Source organism: Acanthopagrus latus, chromosome 5 (genome assembly GCF_904848185.1).
Source record: "Acanthopagrus latus isolate v.2019 chromosome 5, fAcaLat1.1, whole genome shotgun sequence".
Classification (NCBI taxonomy): domain Eukaryota; kingdom Metazoa; phylum Chordata; class Actinopteri; order Spariformes; family Sparidae; genus Acanthopagrus; species Acanthopagrus latus.
Genome location: NC_051043.1, coordinates 14,728,529 through 14,749,444, shown reverse-complemented (window position 1 = coordinate 14,749,444; position 20,916 = coordinate 14,728,529). Strand labels below are relative to the sequence as shown.

Here is a 20,916-nt window from a genome sequence, read left to right as displayed (position 1 = left end):
GATGCAGCCCACATCCAATGTGTGCTTTATTTGCATGAAACTGGAATGATTTGCAAATATTTGCATAAGGAGGAAAATCTACCAATGATCTCATTGAAATGCAAGACAAAATGTGCTTTGCAAATTTAAAGCGTGCATGAACTTGTGTGTTGGGCACTACTAAATATGCCCCGAGTGCTACTTTTATCTTTACTGACAAAGTCACTTTTCCCCAGTCTGTGGGAGAATCTAAGTCTTTCTGTTAATTAGCAGTAAAAAAAAAATCTTGAGATGCCTGCAGGGATGTATGCTGGGAGAAGCTGACTGATGTTTTTACAGTAATACATCTGTGTCTGTTGCAGCTTCACTAAATGCTAGCATGGTTAAATATATGTAGTAAAACATATATGATACATGATATGTCAGCAATTTGAATTTAAGTACACTAGTCAAAATTAGTAAGGTATATTAGGACGTTTTAGTGTTTCAGTTGATGTTTGCTGATGTTTTATTCTGTGCCATGTCTGGAATGTTTTTTTTGTGTTTTGTCAATATTTTTGGTCCCCACAAATAATGCGACAATTTTTTATTGACGTTTACTGCGTAACCATACACATGCACCGATATCCCAATATACCTAACTAATTTGGAGTAAAGTATTAAAAAGAGATAGTTTGCAGTATTACTTCTCTGGTTCGTTAACACTTACGTACAACGGAGTAGATCTTCTTGACCGATAGCAATTCAAAACCTAGAGCTCCTTAAACATTTAAATTCATCGCCCGAGACTGCGTTTAGAAGCTTTATCCCAACTTGTAATGGTTCAAGGACGCAAAGCAAAGGCCAATTCATTCGTCGCAAAAAAACGTTGATTTGATTTCATTCGAGGATGACTTTAGACGGACATTAATGCCGAATTAACCGTAGAATTCGGCTATTCAGGTATAATCTTAAATAACTTTGCCCCATGTGTCAAATTATTCAATACGCCAGGGGACACTAAAAATGCCATATAGCTTCGATGTGTTTAGCTTTCTGTACTTGACAGAGCGAGATTAGCGAGCATAGCTGCACGCAAGCTAGCGGGCTACAGCGACTGTTTCAGTCCTTAACAGAAAGGACAAACCAAAAATGAAGATTGAAAGAAGAAGTGTGTACTTCTCTTAGCACATTCACGAACAGAGGGTTTACTGTCAGTCGCACGACGGTAAATTACTCAAAAACAACTGACCTTTCCACACAGTCCGCGTGCAAGTTGCCATGTCTGGGAATACCACAGGTCCGTGTGAAAACAAGAAGTTGTGAATAGTTCCACCTGGGAGGTAAAACCAAACCTTTATTCAAAAACCGTCAATCTGTTATCACCCTAGCTATTGGTGTTACTCCAAACCTACATAAAATACTAAATAAGTATATATAATTATTAGCATCGACTCTCATATTCGGCGTGTGTTTGTAAAATAAATTTAACCGTTTAAAGAAATGTTTGACTCATACGTCCAGTCAGAATATGTTAAAACTCAATTTTGATGGAACAAAAAATAGTCTTGCCGGAGTAAATTACGCCGAATTTTTCAGCGCCTTCTAAATATTCTGAAAAAACTGAACTGACCCTCTGCATTCTATGTACCCGTATATAATATTACATTGAGATTTAAATGGAGTTTGCTGACACTTGCACTAATTCCTAATACAGAAAAACGCTGTATTCATATGGGATTCCTTCGAACTAGCTACCTTAACGCGTCCTGTCTTATATCTTGTTCTTGTGAGGTTACAACTCAGTTAAGAGATATTATTTAATGATATTCGCGGGACAAAGTTCGGGGGCGCATGCTGTGTGCAGGACGGGTACGAGCGGAAGCCGCGTTTGTTGTTCTTCCTTCTGTTTCCGAGACGTTCAGGGTCTAAACGGGTTCAACAGCCGTGTCTGCATGTCTCTACCAATTCCCTTTATAAATCGTCTTCTACTGCCCCCGAATGAAGGTAATGTCATTTCTCAGCTTGTTCTCATGCTGCGGACACCCTGTCCAGGCTGTCCCGGGTTATATATCACAGTTAGATCCGCTTCCATTTGTGACAACTCCGTCTCCCCCGCAGTCCGCCTCGGTGAGCCCGGGCGGCGTGCGCCCTGCAGCCGTTAGCCAAACAAATCCAGCGCCGTGCTTTAAGCTCGCCGAGCAGTTAACCTGTCCATACTCCGTTTGGACGATATTTTTTAAGAGTTTTGATACTTTGAGGCGTAGAAATAGACGCATTCAGAAGGGCGTGTTTACCTCGTTGTCAGGTGTGACAGCGGGTGAGCGGTGGGCCGAACTTCTCCTGAACGGGCCCGTCCGTGTAACGTTAACTTAACGTGCTTGTCACTATTGACATGTATCAGAGCTATGTTTGGACACCCAGCTGTCGGCGCAGTTGCCCCTTTCTCCCTGTAATAAAACTCCTGTCCTGACAAACGAATGTGTGCACAGTTGCCAAAGCAACAGATTCAGGACTTGTCATAATAGTGAGCGTATCTGTGACAGCCCCCCCGGAGTCTAAAATGTGGTTATCATGTCAGGCATGTCATGTGGTGCAAGTCGCCTTTGCAACCTCAGTGTGGGGCCTGTCTCCGTATGGTTGTGATATGAACTGATGCCAGCGGGCCGTATATCTGTCCGCAGCAGCTCTTGCCGCTTACTTGTGACCCAGTCGTGTGTAAACAGGTTATGTAAGTCTTCTCCAAACTTGTTCACCCTCAACCAACCTCATGGCGGCTGCATGCATATTTATCCTGCACCCCGTGCCTCTCCTCACTTTGCACACTGCTCGCATGCATTGTGTCCGGATAGTAAGAAAAGACATGCAGTGTTATTACACGTTATTATATGTGACCCCTGAGCCATGCATGGGCAGCAGGCTGAGAGCAGGGGAGTTTAACTAGGCTGCAAACTCTGCTGAAAGCTGTGTGTTTTCTGAGAAGACCTAATGTTGCTGCAACTTCTAAAGGTCGAGATTGCACTGTTGTTAATACAGCAGATGTGATAATCACTCCACAGGGAGTTATGATATCTGTGACTTGGTAACTTGTTACGTTGCATGTGCGCAGACCTTCTCAGCAATACACATGATGTATGAGGGAAAACCATGTCAGTTATACTGCAATGCAACTTTTAAAGGTGCACAATGTAGTTTTGGGGAAGACATTTTAATAAGAAGAGAAAGATTTGTTATATTATGCCAAAACAAACTATTTATCTCTTAGTTTTTGAATGAAAACTGACCTTAAAGAACTGTTATACTTTGTTTGTATGTGGCAGACCCTGTCACCTTTCCAGCTTCAAACAGATTTCTGGGGACCTTATTTTCCTCTATGATCAACTTGTTTATTCACTTATGGGCAAGATAAATATTTGAGTTTGTGTTATTACTTAATTAATAATGTAAATATTACAATTCTGACTTTGAATTATGCCTCTTACAGTAAAAAGGGCTGTAGAAAGACGTTGTCTCATTCAGGTTGAAGTTTTTTAATGTTTTGTGCCTGATTAACATGAGCAATATTATTCAAATCAGCATCACAAAGTTATTGATAATTCAAGATTCAAGAAACGTTATTGTCTATCACATTGTTTCAGAAAATGACCTTTGTCTAACATGAAAAACATTCACACCGTTCTCACAAATTAAATTTGTAACTAGAGTACCTTGACAGATATTTATATTTAATACAGTTGTCGATACCATGGGGAAAAAAATGGACATTGAGGGCTCAAACATTTATTTTTATTTAAAGATAAATATAACAGTTTTTATCTAGCACAAGCACTTTTCTGTCCCATGATCACTGCAAATTTTTGAAGGAGATGATTTTAGAAAGGAGAAGATGTTCTAAGAATTTTTGGAATCCTTATTTCAAAAAATATTTTTGTATGAACCCCTTTAGAGCTGAGATGACATTAGGACAGAAATGTGTTGGCTGTCGATTGTGACTCTTATTTTAGACTCTGGTAGGTGAGTTGCTGTTGGAGTGGCAGCTGTTTGGTAATACTGGAAATGTTGGCATCATTTTTAAATTCAGTCAGCTGCTGTGGTTTGTAGATTGACAGTGTGTCTTCCTGGTTTTCTCCTTTTGTTTTTAGCTTGGACAGTCAACCGAAATTCCTTTAAATCACACACTGAACACCACTGACATCAGTGTCTCAGCTCTTCATATGGACACCAGTTTCCTTGCCAGCGTGTTTTAACTGGTCCAGGCTTTATGCCGCTCTCAGGGTGGAAAATCACCTCCATCCGTTGTCGGTAAATGCTGCCTGAGGTTGCTGAGGTCGCTGACTCCACCAGTCACTTGAAAGGACAGACAGTCATTTATTTGGTTGTTCAGATGCATTAAAATATCCAAACAGGTGGGGAAATAGGTTGCAGTTTGCCGGATCGTTTGGGGGGCTTTGCCATTTACTGAGGCCTGGAGGAAAATAAATTGGCACCGTAATAAGGACTGACTGAAATTGTCGTTGGATGTTTAAAGTGATATGTCTGAGGGAAAAATGGGCCTGTTTTACACACATCCAATGACATTTTATTCAAGAATCCAGTTGTATTTCTTGGTGCGTCAGGTTCTCTTGAAGAAAAGTCAAGATTTCTTATACAAAGAATTAAACAGAACATGCAGTGTATTTTAAAACATAAGGACATTCTTTATTTATTGATTCTTTGAAGTTCATCAACAGACCTTAAATGGTTTATTATATTTCACATTAATTAGGCTAGATTACATTCACATTCACTAAGCTTTATTTTAGTAAGTGTTGTGTAACACATTGGTATCCTTGTTACCTTTTCCTTTATTTAAAGGGTCTCTGTGGCGTTTTCTTGTGAACAAAAGTTATTTAAGATGCTCGTGTATTTCCTTGACATCTGAAAAATAGAGTTCAGTAAAAAAAATGTTAAATTATTTTTCAAGTTCAGTGGGACAGCATTGTACAATATCAAATGAAACAGGGATACACTCATAGAAAAACGGCGTCATCACACGAGTAGAGGTCCACAGGGCGCCTGTGATTTAGAGAACAGTATAGATTTTTCCTGTTTTTAAAATTGTAATCATTATATTTATCCTTGTTCTTTGTCAGCAACTACTTTTTTATTTGTCTAATATTGTAAACTAAATTTTTGGGGTTTTGATTTGTTTTTCAGATTAACAGGTATGCCAAAGGAAAAATATGATCCTCCAGATCCCCGTAGATGTTACACCATCATGTCAGCCGAGGATGCGGCCAATGGGAAGAAGTCTTACTGGGCCGAGCTCGAGATATCTGGTCAGTCTCTGTCTTCTGGGTCTGCTTACATAAAAAAACATCCCAAATGTAGCCTGGAAGCTCAGAGGTATATGTAGCCAATAGATGTAAGAGATAAAATCAAGTCCAGGTGAAAATATTAAAATTTATCAAAATAGTCGACTTCCAGGTCAGTGTCAAAGCAATTTAACATGTCACAAAAGTTGTTTAACTTTGACTGTATTGCAAGCCGTTTACTTTTCTCCTACATAAATTGATATTCAGCAAATTATAAATGATGAAAACAATCTTTAAGTCAGCCCTACTGAAAAGTTGCCTGGCTGCTGCTGGTTAAAGGACTCCTGGTTAAGTTAGGGAAATCTATGAACCGCCTGGCTTAAATTGTTTTGAGCCCTCAAGTGAAACTGAAAATCGAGTATGATCATCAAGTTTCCCAGTGTTGTTAAAAGTTAATTATAAACAAACATCCAGGTGTTCATCCGCTTTCTGTTTGATTTTATTTGAACTCCAATCTCTACACATTAGCTATGGGTTAGTCAGTGTCATTCACCACTGAAATCAATGAAGTTTCATCCTGGTCAAAGCTACAAAACAACAGTGTATAATTTCTTTTATCTTTTTCATCTAGTTTGATTTCATTGTGTCAGTTCTTTATTTAAAGCAACATTATGGATGAACTGGTATTTTGTGTGGGTTGGTGCTCCCCACAGTATATTAGGTGAGTGCAACACCAATGTTGTTAATACAAGACAAATCCCAGGTCTGTAACAATTTGTTAGATGTAATGTAGGTGCAACTGCAAACAAAGCTCATTACATGACAACAATGTTACGTGTTGAAAACTTGTATCTTGAAGTAAACATGTATGTAACGCTGTGATCCTACCCTGAAGTTACATTAGTGCAGAAACAAGGGATATGGTGGGATTGGCTGAGACAGAGACACCATTCACCCTGCTACAAGACACTGTACCATCAACAGGGTTCTGAAGCTGTTACTTTAGGGTAAAAAAAAGTTTCATAATGTTGCTTCAAGTCCAATAATTGCCCACAGAGTTTTCTGCCGAATTTCACTATTCCTGTTTTCATGACACATGAAGGTCTAAATGATGTTTTGTGTGATTTTACACCCTGATAAACTGAACTAAAGTTTTTGTTATGGTATGAGAAGGGCCTAATATTGAAATGTTTTGATAGGAAACAAAGTTTTTCCAAGAAACAGAAAATCAATTTTGACATCGGTATTGTTCCCTGGTTCTACTCATCACAAAGTTCAGATATCAAGTTTGTGTTTCTTTAAATAAGATCGGGAAGCAAAGACCTTTTAAAGACAATCTGTACCCATGTTTGTGTTGACGCAGGACGAGTGAGGAGTCTGAGCAGCTCATTATGGACACTCACCCACCTGACAGCGCTGCACATCAACGACAACAACCTGACCCGCATCCCACCGGACATCGCCAAGCTGCCCAACCTGGTCTACCTGAATCTATCGTCCAATAAACTCCGCAGTCTGCCTGCCGAACTGGGCAACATGGTCTCTCTCAGGTAGGCCATCAGTGTGGTTGGTCCTGTACATAACAGTCCTGACATACTTTTAGGGAGACGTTTTTGCACAGAATGATGTCTGTAGATTTTGTCCTCCCATCACTTACTTTAGAAGCACACTAGCAGTCCGGATGAACCAGGAAATAATCGTTGTTAAAGCTGCTGTAAGAGGAATTGCTAACTGCAAAAATGGACAGGAAGTTGTTCATGTCTAGAGAGAAGTTAATAGTGTATATTTTGTTTTGTAAGTCAGTGTTTGGATTCAGTCGAGGGATTACATGCAAGAAGAAAAGTAATCAAAAATATGGTGATTACAACACACTGATCAAACACTCAGATGAAATAGGAGGACTATTAAATGTGTGGGTGGGAACAGATATCCCAGGGCTCCGAGAAGCATCTAACCACAAAACTGACAGACAAACAAACAAAAATGAAGGTGACAAGTAAAGACACATTTTGGCTGGAAGACTTAATTGAAGTGAATGAAATAAAAAGGAATTAGCACATTGTTAGAGAAAGTTTCTGAAAGAAAAGAAGGACCCAGTCACAATTAACCAGTATGTTTTTTCCATTTCTTTCAGGGAATTGCTTTTAAACAACAATCTTTTACGAGTTCTGCCTTATGAACTTGGGAGGCTTTTCCAGTTACAAACCCTGGGGCTTAAAGGTGAGTCTTCTCTTTTATCATTACCATTATTTTGGACCAGTAACTCAATTTACATATTTTGAATTAACTTGTGACAGGTTTCTAATTACCACTATACACAGAATACATGTTATCGCTTGCTGCCATTATTTGTGAATATAAACAGGTTTTAAAAGTCTTGGTGAATTCATAGAAAACTGTTCCCTCTATTGTAGTTTTCTATGTATTTATAGTTGTTATATATTTTTTGCAGGAAACCCTTTGTCCCAAGATATCCTCAATCTGTACCAGGAGCCGGACGGAACCAGAAAGCTTTTGAACTACATGCTCGACAATCTAGCAGGTAAATCGCTTGATGGCTTCACCTGACAGCAGGACTGTTTATTGGAACTCATGCATATTTAACCGCTAGCAACGCAGGTATATCATAGAAGGTATACTACTGTGTTTGTCACAGACAAGTGAGCACTTATCCCTAATTTCACCTTGCCCTACCCTGTTTCACAGTGCACCCAGAGCAGCTCCCCCAAAGACCTTGGATCACTCTGAAAGAGCGAGACCAAATGACTTCCACAGGTAAGTTCATCAGGTAACTTACTGCATGTTACAACTTCTTGTTGGACTAGAGATAATTCATTTTTATATGTGTCTGTCTTAATTAACATCGAGGAGAAAAATATTCTTTCTACTCAACAAAAACAAAATTCCTTATTTTATCATCTAAAGTCGCCAATTGTGGCATCACATCACCACTTACTGAGATCCTGGATACCTTTTCTGCCCAGATAGTTAAAATGTGATAACTCATTTGTTCACTGGTAGGAAATTTCAACAGAGATTGTATCCTAAACCAATTGTTCCCTGCACTACATTCGTCTTTTTAAAGAAGTTTATTAGCATTCAGATGGGCTGTTTTATAGACGTATTAAACTGGGCAGCTAAAGTAACTATGGAGAATTCAGATTAAAACATGATGTTTAAACTGAGGGCAAAAGGTATCTGGTATCAGTGAGATTAAGGATACAATAGGACAAGTACATGTTAAACACCAAGTGTCATTTTTGGTTTTGTCTCTACAAATGATTTGCTATAACGAAAAATGACTTGGTTGAACTTCTTCATGACTCAGTGGATCAAAATTAGACATTGTTTTGTTATATGAAGTTATGAACTATTCCCCCAAATAACCCAGAAGATGCTTCCCACTGTAGTGTTAAAGCTGCCAGGTTAGTAAACATGAATGTGTTGTGTTCATTTCGCTGATATCACCCCTCAGGATATTTGTGAAAATACAAAACAATACCGCTTACAGGCCTATTGGGGCAGTGGTGTAAGAGGGTGTAAAGTGTCACTGAGTTGCAAAGTGGGATGTTACTTAGCCAGGACCTCATTCTTTATTTATAAAACACAAGTTAACCAGAAAGTTCTTTGCCAGTCTAGAATAAATACATGCTCCCCTCATGTCATACTGTAGGCACACAGGTAAAGAAAACAAGAGTTCCATCCAGAGAACAAACGATGCATTAAAAGCTTTAGTTGAATATCTTTCCAAAAGTAATAATCTGCAGTATTTGCATATTGATGAAAGTTTGTCCTGCGACTTTCAGTCGGGCAACAAACGCCAGAGAGTACAGTTAAATTACATACATTTCATTGATGATCATTTAGTTTTTTTTCACCAACTCTTAAAGTCTCTTCTACTCTTTGTCCTCTCCCGTAGCCGTGTTCACGGTCATGTGCTACAACGTGCTTTGTGACAAATACGCCACGCGGCAGCTGTACGGCTACTGCCCATCCTGGGCCCTCAACTGGGAGTACCGGAAGAAAGGCATCATGGAGGAAATCACCAGCTGTGACGCTGACATCATCAGCCTGCAGGTAAATGAAGGGCAGCTCCACTTGAAGCCGACATTGCCTTTATGTGTCGTTAGGTTTTGGACTTTTAAGCCAAATTTATTTTCCAGATTAAAAGAAACAAATCAAACAGTAATCAGTGCAGAAAAGAGGAGGATTTCCTTTGTGGGGAGGTCAAAAATTTAAACACACATTTCAAAATTTTCTTGAATTTGAGTTCAATTTCTTATAATTTGTATTCATTGCATTCCTTTTTTACCGAACAAAAAAAACAATCTGGATTAAAACATTGAACTTTTTAGATGTAGCCAATATAAATTAATATAATATTAGATGAAAGGAAAGGATTTCCTATTGAGAGATACATTTTGCTACTTTTGGGTTCAGCATCACATCAAAAGTAAGGCAACAAACACTCATTGATCATTACTCTATTCAAGTTTACTTGCAGTTCTTGCATTTTTTGCAAATCATGTCAGTCATTTGTCACAACTTTGCTACAAGTTTTGAAAATTCCATTTCACAATAATCTTTGCACAGTCATTCCCCCCCAGGGATATAATGTTTTTTTCATTTGTGGCACTATTTGCTGATACCTAACTCCCCTGCTTCATGTCAAAATGTGTTTTGAAATATCTCTTAGCTTGACAGCTTAAGAGTAAGCAAGTGTAGCCTCTACAGTAATGCTAGTGGCTCTGTGAGGCTGTGCTAAATGCTAACGCCAGCATGCTCACAGTGACACTGCCATGTTTACCATCAAGGCTTGGTTAGCATGCTAACATTAGCCAATTAGCATTTAAGCCAAGTACAGATGGGGCTAATGAGATCGCCATTACAAGTACTTTAGAACTAAGTACAATTTCTGACCAGATGATGGTGCTAGAGGAAAAGTCAGGGTATCACTGTACCCATTAGGACTCATCATCTTGGAACCATGGATATATGCAAACAGACCTGCTAGTTATGCCACAGAAAAGGTTAGAGGATGGCCAAATTAAGGATTTATGGTGGCCCTCTAAGGATCGATTTTTGTTAACTTAATTTTAAAGTAGAAATGAGATGGTGTCTGAAATGGGGGGAAACTTAATATTCACAACTAAATCATACCTGTTGAGGCTGTGGTTTTTAGCAGCTGACTTGTGACTTTGAATGTGAAGAAAGGTCTTCTCCCACCATCTGTTGATCCGTGACTTTGACAGGCCTAGAGAGGATTATTCCATCACAACAAAGTCAGTTTTAGTAGATCATGAAGCTGATTTATTAAGTCGTTTAGTCGCATCTGTGCTGTAATTGTCAGATTGTACTCTGTGCAGAGCTGCATAGCTGCTGTCAGTTCCTCATATCAATACACAGTATCCAACCATTTCCCTTCAATATAACAAAGTCTTTGTCTCATACATGAGGAGGTAGACATTACTGATTAACTGTAGTCAGTTTAGGCCTCTGTGCAAAGGAAAAGGGAACCGGCTGTCTCTCTGGACAGTTCTTTATTTACTACTAATGTATTGTCAAAAAAATACTATTTTACAAGATACCTGGATGTTTTAAAAGCTTAAACTAGGCCAAGAAAATGTTTTCTGAATTGAGGTCGAAAAGTTCAGAAAATCAGGAAAAAGGGAGAAAAACTGAAGATTGGTCAATGTGTTTTAAAACTTAACTTGAGTCTCAATATTAGATAGGGCCTGTTTAAAAATCTAAATATAAAGTGCTTCTATATGCTCCATAGTCTTGGACAAAACCCCAAATGTATCTTTGAGAGAGTTAATGGAGCTGACATGAAAGTATCCAGTCTTGGAATGTGATTTATGTCTAATTTCTCAGTTAGTTTTTCCCACGAGAGAGGTTTTTGTTTTTTATTCCAAGCATGTGAGAGTGGTTCTAATCAGACTGTTGACTCAGAGAGATTGTTAGGCCTTAGGGTGTCTCAGTTCTTTGATACACTGGATGGAGTCTGGAATCTGTTGTTTAAACTCGATAGCTTGGAAGAGCCATGAACGCCTCTGTCTGTGACCTTGTTTTTTTCGACATAACTAGACTTTTGGACACTATTGTGCAGGGTCTGTGCAACAGTACTTTTTTATTTATTCATCATGAGACTGACCTGAAATTTCTCTTTTAAATAATCTGTTGATGATCCCTCTTCAGTCTGCTATCAAAGTTACTAATCCTCCTTATACACACATTTTATTGACTCCTTTAAATGACATTTCTTACCCTATGTGTCTGCAGGAAGTGGAGACGGAGCAGTACTACACTATGTTTCTGGAAACACTAAAGGAACGCGGCTACGATGGCTACTTCTGTCCAAAGTCTCGTGCCAAGCTGGTTTCTGAACAGGAGAGGAAACACGTGGATGGCTGTGCTGTGTTTTTCAAGACCGAGAAGTGAGTTTAAGAGCTTTACTTTATATTCTTTACATATATAAATCAGTGTAATTGTAGTTTGTATGGGTGTGTGTGGTGTAGGCATAATGACTTTGATTCAAGTATGTGGTAAAACAGGGATATTCTTAAATCTTTAGTTTAAGCTTAAGCTTTCAAAATCCTGAATATTTATGCCGCTCCATGGATGATTCTGCAGGTTTACTTTGGTCCAGAAACACACTGTGGAGTTCAACCAGGTGGCCATGGCCAACTCTGAGGGCTCAGAGGTCATGCTGAACAGAGTGATGACCAAAGACAACATCGGAGTGGCTGTTCTTCTCGAAGTCAACAAGGACATGTTCTCTGGTGGTAAGAACAGGCAGTCACTCAATGAACCATCTGCAGAAGAGATCACCAAAACGTAGGAATGTCAGCTTCATCAAATAGGTCCAGCACGTGGTTATTGTCAGTCTGGGCTATATTTACTGTACATAAGAATTGTGTCCCAACACATTTGTAACTTTAAGTTAAAAAAGACCATATTATGATTATGAATGTATAATATGTACATGGATTCATGGTTGCACTGCTGCCAAATTTAAATCGATGACGTAGCAGTCGGCCTTCACACAGCAATTCAAAGGTATGTGTTGGTCAAATGAGATAAGAGTATGTCAGGAGAGAAAACCTGTAACAATGTTTTGCCACAAGGTGTCATCAGTGACCTCTGTTGCCATACACATGCATTAATATATGGAGAGATGTCAAAGCCAGGGGGCTGCCTTGTCTTAAACCAACCAGTAGTCATGTTATATGTAAAAGATGAACTATGTTTCATTAATGTGTTCTGTTGTTAGTTGGGCGTATCATTAATTCTGTATTGGTCAGTTATTTCAGTCTTATTTCAAGTCTGCAGTGAGTGATGTGCAGGACACTTTTACTCCAGTGACTTTACAGTATAACTTCCCTTTTTTGGTTCTTTTTTTGTCCTGTAAATCCCTATCATGCTGTTAGTGATATTATTTTACTGTCTCAGCACTTCTTCAGTTTCTTAAGTTGCACCAGAGCTCTGTGCTTTTCTGTAACCGAAATAAATCCAGAGTCAGATTTAATTTGGCAGTTTTGGGGGTTTTACCAAACTTTTCTCGTGTTTTTACTCTTGCAAAGATGTCTTTTGTGTGTGTATGTATCTTTTTAAAAATAATTTGGCCTATTTTATTATTGTGCTGTTATAGTGGATCTGATTTAATCCACTGTTAATTTCACTGCATATCTGTGGCATAATCCAGTTTCTTCCCTTTTTCCCATTTTCAGGCATGAAGCCATCACAGGAGAGGCAGCTGATCCTGGTTGCCAACGCTCACATGCACTGGGACCCCGAGTACTCGGACGTCAAGTTGATCCAAACTATGATGTTTCTGTCGGAGCTGAAGAGCATCGCTGAGAGGGCCTCAGGCTCCGTGGCAACCGGTTCACCGACCTCCGACCCGTCCTCCATCCCCATCGTCCTGTGTGCTGACCTCAACTCACTGCCCGACTCTGGTAGGACTGCCACTTCTCAGGACCTTTTTCAAACGTTTCAGTTTGAGACTCTCTTAGTCCTCCTCAGTTCATGTTGTTGTAGGTTTAGTTCAGTTTACTTGTATGTTGGATAACGTTGTATCTTATATCATTTGCTCTTTTCACTAAAACTGCTCAGTCAGCTCATTACACTCATTGATTTCAGTTTCCCTTTCTGACAATGGATTATGAAGTTGGACACTTTATCTTCATGTAGATTCATACACACAATATATTTTGGAGTCAATTTAAATCTTTTGTAAAAAATGTGACTTGACCCTTTTATGATGCAGGTGTGGTAGAATTCCTGAGCGATGGAGGAGTAGCCGAGAACCACAAGGACTTCAAGGAACTCCGCTACAATGAATGTCTGACCAACTTCAACTGCAACGGCAAGAACGGCAATTCGGATGGAAGCATCACACACAGCTTCCAGCTGAAGAGCGCCTACGACAGCAATCTGATGCCTTACACAAACTACACATATGACTTCAAGGTGAAAACCTCCTCTATGTGTTTTAATGTCTGTTTTCAAGTTTTAAAGAACTGATTCACTAAATATTTACCAATGCAGACTGGATAAGTTTAGCTTTTGGATCTATTTTTCCTTCCGTTGCAGTTTCCCAATGATCTTAATTCATTTCTCGAGTGTAGCAAATCAGCTAGCAGAGTTTAGAAGGTTCATATGACAAAAGTCTAGTCTGTTAAGTAGATATTTTAGATGTGTAAAACAGCAGAAAATGTGTATACGAGCATGGTTTAAAAATGGTTCGCAATAATGGAATGAAACCACTGGCTTGGCTTTAGCTGATTTATGGTCTTGAAGTCAATTTTGAAGTCAAGAATTGTGAGCAAACAAACCGTGACTGCACCCCCGACCTCCTGATCATTTCTTTTGTGCCCAAGTTTTGAATATTGTAGGTTGTAGAGGATAAAACAATGTATAAACAATACATGCCAATTTAAAAATCCTTTGCTGTGATCATGCCAAGCATCAGCTACATTCTTTAACCAAAATCTTAAATGAAACAAAAACTGCATGCTTTCCGAATATAACACGTATTTTTTACTGTTTGAGATCTGCGTGGGAATGGAAAACCCTGCACAACACAGCACAACCTTTTTACACCTTTTTATTGTGTGGATGTATATGCCTGTTTCTGAGTCTGCTCTCGCCTTTTGAGATATCCTGTGGTTTCTGCTTTGGTCCCCTAATGAGTCATTTAGGCATTTTCACACAGGCTGCTCCTGGATGGCACGTCAGTATTAATTGACGTCAGCAACATATCAGTGTTACTCATGTGTGCATCAGAGTGGTAGAAAAAGTCTCATCTAATTCTTGATATGAACACGAATGAGCATGTCTCCCACAATGTAAAATATGTTTAAAAATACGTATCATAGCTTTTGTAAATGGAAAAAGGTGGCTTTTGTAGATTCTCGAGAATTCCCGCTCCTACATACACTGCATACATATTGCCATCACAGCTCAGAACATTTTAAGCGATTTAACCCATGTTTTGTATCTGCAGGGTGTGATCGACTACATCTTCTTCTCCAAAACCCATATGAGTGTCCTGGGCCTGATGGGACCGCTGGACAGCCAGTGGCTCATCGACAACAACATCACAGGCTGCCCCCATCCCCACATCCCCTCGGACCACTTCTCCCTGCTGGCCCAGCTGGAGCTGCAGCCCCCCCTGCCCCACCCGCTCAACCCCCTCAACGGGCTGCACCTGCCTGTCCACAGGTAGTGCAGCCCGAGAAAAGCCCCCGCCCACCCTTCTTACCCCACCTTCAAACACTGTCCTCCCCCCTCCCTCCGGCTTTATACAGGACCCTGTACAGTTTACCGGTCATGTTAAAACTCAGACATCATCCGGCCCGTCAAACCCTGAGACACACCCAGCCAAAAGGAGTGAAGTATTCGCCCGTTTGTTGCTCCTTTTTGTGTTTTTGCACACTGTAAATTATATATTTTATTTTTTCTTTCTCCCCTTCAGAATGCTTAATACCAAATGTTGGGCTTGGGAAGACGTTGCTATGGTAACCCCCAATGTCATTCTTTTCCTTTGCCTTAGATATTGATCATCACCGCCTGTAGATTCTGCTCACACATCATCAAACCTTAACTGATACTATCAACTTTTTAACAATACATCTACTACACAGACGTCGGCAGATTAGCTGAGTTTCATTTGCATTTCTTGCTGTGAAATAGTCTTTTTAGAGTAAAAGCTAAACAACATGATATTGATGCTGCACCACAACCACAATGTTGTGTTAAGGTCTATAGCAGTGGGACCTTCGATCATTCCCAAATAAACTGACAGATATTTTAATTAAAGGCGAATCACTACAAACAGCTGAATCTAAGTTAGTAATGTTGTACGCAGGTGTGAAAGGTTTGTTTATTTTTTGTAAACACGGGTCGATTATTTAAATTCTGCACACCAAAATACTTACGTCAACTACACTTAAGTAAAAAGCAACAATTTTTAAGGTTAAATAGTACCAATTGGGTGTTTTTAAAAGTAATATACTGTCATTGTAGCACTAAATTGGTGTGTTTCATATGGGAACTAAGATATGAGACTTATGTCACGGCTGCAGGTAACAGCACTGAAAATAGTGATGACAGATTGTTCTCGGGGGCTTTCAGATTGACCCTTGCCCTGAGAAAACTAATGGATAGTAATGGATAATAGCTGACTCCCAAATAATGCAATTTTCAGCCTGAAAGTTGCCTCACAGTGCTGCCTTTATGTTGCTAAGCTGCTGAAGTCACCCCTGTGAATTTCTTCTTCTATAAGGTATTGGCCGTTCGGCAAGCTCAGTGTAGTTGCCACACTTCAGGCCAAAGGAGTTGCCAACTCTTACGTTTCTGTCAGCATTGCTACAAAATGAGGCCACTACTCTTTGACTTGCTTTGAAGAAAATATTTTAAAACAAACTATATTTGTAACACAATCCTGATATATACCAACAATGCGCTTTACACTTTTAGTTTTTCAAGTCGTGCTTTTGAACACCTACGGTCTTAAGAGAGAATTGTCCTGTTTTCCCGTCACCTGACTGGCCAAAGAATCTTCCAGAATGAGTCACTTCTGCTCTGTTCATAATGAGATAATATTTATTTATTGGTGCCAGAGAAAAAAAAAACCTCCTGAAAAGAATCTGCAAATGATTCGCAACCAGGAGACGAATGTATCTACCAAAGGCTCACTATGAAATTGGTTGTTGGAGCCTCTCAATGCCAGATTCCAGTGGACTCTAGACTTTGTATATTGTGTCAGATAATTAGAACTAATAGCCCTTTATGTAAGTTGTAACTCAGGGCTATACTATGCATCCAGCAGTACCTCTCTTAACGAAAGACTCTCAGAGTCGCGTCGTACGAGCAAAAACCAAACAGGAAGCTATTGTTCTGAAAATCCTTTATAAGCACAGGTAATGTATGTACTTGCATACATAGTATATGTTGTCATCGTAGAAGTCCCACGTCTTTGTGCATTTTTGATAAAAACTGCTGCTGCACTTTTGCTCCATTTCCAAAAAGAATGACTGGGGAGATTCTTTTTTGGAGTCGCCAGAAGATGCAAAAATCTATGAGATTCATTTGGTTTAGAGAAAGTTTAGGAAGTTTAAAACATTGTCATTTGGTTTTGTTGTAAGGCTTTTAAGAGACGATCAAGTCTCAGTGTGGGATTGTAGGTATTATTTAATGCAGGTGTTGGACTGGGTATCAATACATGCACCTATATGTTAAAGTACCTTAGTTTCAGCACTATTACACATAATATAGCCAATGTTTTTTCAATATTTTGAAAATTCAAAAAAGAAATGTAAAAAAGGAGAGACAATAAATGGGTTTCTTTAGAAGACTTCTAAGAAATGTAATGTCAGCTCCAGTCCTTAAGGCTCGGACCCACACTAGGGGTCTTTACTAAAAGTTCAGACATTCAGCTTGCGACAAGCACGGGGACATGGCCTCTATAGGAGGAGGTCACTCACCAGCAGAGAATGTTGGGAACCACTGGTCTGAACAGTCAGCCATACAATTGATTTAAAATACAGTCTCAAATTGAAAACAATTTGATTTCTAATCAGGAACAGTCTGGTTGGAAGAAGAATTAGTTTGTAATATTTTCTGAGTTCTTAGTACATTAGACACTTAAACACTGCGGTTTGATTCCCAGGCCTGTCTATCTCATAATAGCTGCCTGCACATGCATTCACAGTGTTGAAGATACTGGGCACATTTCCCACTGCAGTGTCTAGCAAACCCTGACTTTCTAAGATTGAATTAGTTAAATTAGTCGAAGCATTTGCTCCGTTCAGTATTTGAAAAGAAAAGCCATAACTTCGGGATAAATGGTGTGACCCTGTAACCTCAGCTTTAAACCACAATCAGATCCGTTCCACCGGCCTGGACGGGGCAGTATCAGCTTTGCTTCATTTGCACATGATTTGACGCTAATGGATGCACCTCCAGTTTTGGTGGAGTTGATGAAGTCCATCTTTATGAGCATTTTGAGGCCTATACTTCACTCCTAAACTCACCTCACTGGGTTTTTTTGTACAACAGCTGTACATAGATGAAATTGCCTTTGATGACAGGGCGTCTTTCACATCTGTGAGGGGAATGTACCATTCTCTGATTAAGGGGCGTATTTTTTCTCACAAATCAAAGATGTACTTGTACTTTTTTTTCTTTGCCCGGTGCACTAAAGCTCTCATATGTGAATACAACCTCCATCTGTCTCTGAAACTCTTGTCGAGACAAAATGTCTCTGTCCAGCGTTGTTTTTGAACTACGGGCATTTTCTGTCTCCTACTAACATGCAGTCTTTCAATTGGTACTTTGTACAATTCACTATTACCAAGTTTTTTGAGAAAAAAAAACAAAAACATAAACGTTTTAGGTTTAAAAGCAGCTTGTCTTGATGGCTTTTATTTCTCCAGTGCACATCTAATTGTCCGCTCAAAGCTTTTCATGCTCTGAGACGATGTTCAAGCTAAAGTATTTTGGTTTCTTCCTCTTTCAAGTTGACATTTCCCCACTGGGTGATCCGGGAAATTATTTTGCATATCCCGTTCACATCTCTCTACACACATTATCCAACATCCATTGCACATCTTTGACTTTTTACACAATAATATCCAACTACCGTTACCTAAGCATATGACCTATTGATTTTGTCTCTGTAGAGCGCGCCTCACATAATTTTTTCTACAAACAACGTGCCTAGTTTGTACAACTTCTCCAACAGCAGCACTGCCCATGAGACCAAGACGCTCAGAGATTAACCCAGCGCCATCATCCAGCCATCAACCCATCACCCATCCATCCATCCATCCATCCATGCTTTCATCCCTCCAGTCCTTCCTGAACCAACTTCAGGGGATGAGATCATGAGGAATTGAAACTGGTCAATCATGGTTCTCCTCAGAGTGGTTTCTCTTTTTTTGTTTTTGATCAAAAGGCTTTTTTGTATCCATAACATCAAGGACAAATCAGTCATTTTTAGACCAGATATTGCAGAGGTCGCTGTATCTTGCACAGGATTATCACGCCTATCATCTCATGTGATTTCTGAATGTAAAAATCCTGTCCGTCAATATCTGGCCATGGCTTGTTTTTGATTTGTTTGTTTTGTTTTTCCTTCCACTGTTCCTTCAGGCTCATTTTATAGCGATGTGGTTGCTACATGAGGTTTTTAGTCGGTGGTGGCCAATAATGAAATGTCCAGCAATGTCCACTTGGGAACATGAGGATTATCTGACAGAGTGTTTAGCACTTGGAAGGAGGGTCTGTTGTCTTTAATCTACTTTCACGTGTTAAAATTGAGTCTACAACTAGGCCAGGCATCCAAGCCAGGAAACATTCAAAGGATGCCATGTAACCATTTTCCTCCCAGTATATTAACCTGTACATGAGGAAAAGGAATGAAATTATTGTGCAATTTGAGTTCAAAGAATAGAGAAAAAAAACATTGTTAATAACTGCAGTACAGTCTGACACAGTGTCTTTAATAATTGACAGCTCTGAACACAGGTTAATGCACTGGTTAATATGCTGGAAAGAGGCCATCATAGAATAAGATTTTGTAAAGAGGAAAGGCAGCAACTTCAGTGTCAAAACACGCTCCAAGCCACTCTAAGTTCCTCGTCCTTGTCAAAGTTGTAATTCTGAGAATACAAGTGATGAGAACAAAGAATGCTCGACTGTTACTTGTGGAAACAAAGAATTTATCTCTTTGGAGCCCTCTTTAAGTTGCTGCCTTTCGGAAACATTCTGCAGATTTGTTTCATTCATATGTAATAAGCGGAGTAAAAGAGAACGAGGGTCCTCAGCCACCAGCAGTCACCAGTGACGGTGCTACATTATTTCTCAAGAGGATTTCAAAGGACTGCACTCAAACCTGCTATATGTAACAACGGATGTTAAGATTCTGCCATCAGACTCCTAGACGAGCAGCTTCTCACCACATTGGTTTTCAATCCAGCTAGCTTCCGCCGCGCTGGGTTGGAAGGAAAACTCTGTAGTGGAGAGTTGCTAAAATTAGACGGAAAAACAAAGCAGTTTCTGTGTTGTGGAAGCCAAAGTGTGCGTCGTGTCTGATGGCTAAATGTCAAAAAAGGTGTAAAACTGCGGCGACACAAGTAGCTGTTCGCCTGCCAGGACGAGTGGAAGTCTGTCTATTGTAGGTGGCAGATCTGACTTTGCTGTTTTCCTCTGACAAAACAAATGCAGCTCTATCCTTTGTAGACATCCTGTTTGCTTGTGTTGCGATCGCTAAGTTGCAACTGCACATTGCGCGTCATCAGGGCCGGCCCGGGCATATATGGAGGAAAAAAATTAAAATCAGTGAAAGGCACTTTGCACTTCTACAAAAAAAAAAAACTTGCTGACATAATAGAACTTTAAAAAAAGAATGACTACACAACCTTTCACCAATGTTGGAAGAGAAACCTGCTCGAATTTTTGGAATTTTCATGCTTATATTATAATCAGAAAGGATTGCATGCTGCTGTGTGGAAGCTTTTTTAGCCCTGGAGTAGCACTCAGCCTGACCTGTATAATGTTACCAAATACCCTGATTGTTGTTATCTTAGCTGGTGCTCTAATGTAAGATGCTAATGAGATGCTTTATGGGAAATGTAGCACTCAGTGTTTTTGACCTGGACTAGGAAGCTGAAGTCAGGATATCTCTGCCTCTCCTGACGGAAGTTTGACCATTCTGTTTGTAATCTGCCGCTTGTAAGCCTTGTAAGACTTATAGAAGTGAGTTACTTAATCACCGGACTACACCAATCAGGAGAAAGAACAGTAGACTCAAAGGCAAATACAAATGAAACCAAACAACCGAACACATATTTGTGATCCTAAAAAATCTAACATTTAGGGTGTGAGGTTGTGTTTCTGGCTGATTTCTTTTGGCCGGCTCTGGCACAAACAACACATTACTGTACAGAGAGAGGATTTCTTGCTGTACTGAAGCAGTGATGTTGACACAAGTGAATGCAGGACTTCTACAAAAGCTTCAGCTGTGTTTTTAACATGTGAGCAGTTCCGCCTCGGTTGAAACCAAACATGCTCAGCAGCACTTGTATCATCTCTACACCCAAAGCCCCGACTCCCCTCTCCTCCTGTAGGCAATAAACATGTCGTTTTTTTGAACAGT

The 20,916-nt window shown here is 39.7% G+C and overlaps 2 protein-coding genes across 3 annotated transcripts in view; one reads left to right on the top strand and one right to left on the bottom strand.

The window, feature by feature from the left end:
- Nucleotides 1-1,850, bottom strand: part of mrpl1 (mitochondrial ribosomal protein L1) — an 11,188-nt gene extending 9,338 nt beyond the window's left edge. The window contains exons 1-2 of the mRNA XM_037099469.1: nt 1,717-1,850; nt 1,211-1,294 (exon numbers count right to left, since the gene is read on the bottom strand). Of these exons, the coding sequence (XP_036955364.1) occupies nt 1,211-1,241 (31 nt within the window). The 5' untranslated portion in view covers nt 1,242-1,294; nt 1,717-1,850. The remainder of the gene's footprint in view (nt 1-1,210; nt 1,295-1,716) is intronic.
- cnot6l (CCR4-NOT transcription complex, subunit 6-like) lies at nt 1,815-20,916 on the top strand. Of its 2 annotated transcripts, none has more exons than XM_037099468.1 (12): nt 1,815-1,965; nt 5,155-5,276; nt 6,616-6,802; nt 7,387-7,472; nt 7,705-7,794; nt 7,959-8,027; nt 9,172-9,329; nt 11,535-11,689; nt 11,886-12,037; nt 12,983-13,210; nt 13,522-13,724; nt 14,761-20,135. In XM_037099468.1, the coding sequence occupies exons 2-12, from the start codon at nt 5,165-5,167 to the stop codon at nt 14,980-14,982; spliced, it is 1,662 nt and encodes a 553-aa protein (XP_036955363.1). In that variant the 5' UTR covers nt 1,815-1,965; nt 5,155-5,164; the 3' UTR covers nt 14,983-20,135. The 2 variants fall into 2 exon arrangements, 1 of the variants encoding a protein (XP_036955363.1); XR_005075245.1 differs by lacking the exon at nt 1,815-1,965 and having other exon boundaries at nt 14,761-19,298; nt 19,352-20,916.

Excerpts from the sequence above, each read along its gene's own strand:
- cnot6l (XM_037099468.1), top strand. The coding sequence starts at position 5,165 with ATGCCAAAGGAAAAATATGATCCTCCAGATCCCCGTAGATGTTACACC. Across the intron at positions 8,028-9,171 it reads AGACCAAATGACTTCCACAG|CCGTGTTCACGGTCATGTGC; the intron begins GTAAGTTCATCA and ends CCTCTCCCGTAG. Across the intron at positions 13,725-14,760 it reads ACTACACATATGACTTCAAG|GGTGTGATCGACTACATCTT; the intron begins GTGAAAACCTCC and ends TTGTATCTGCAG.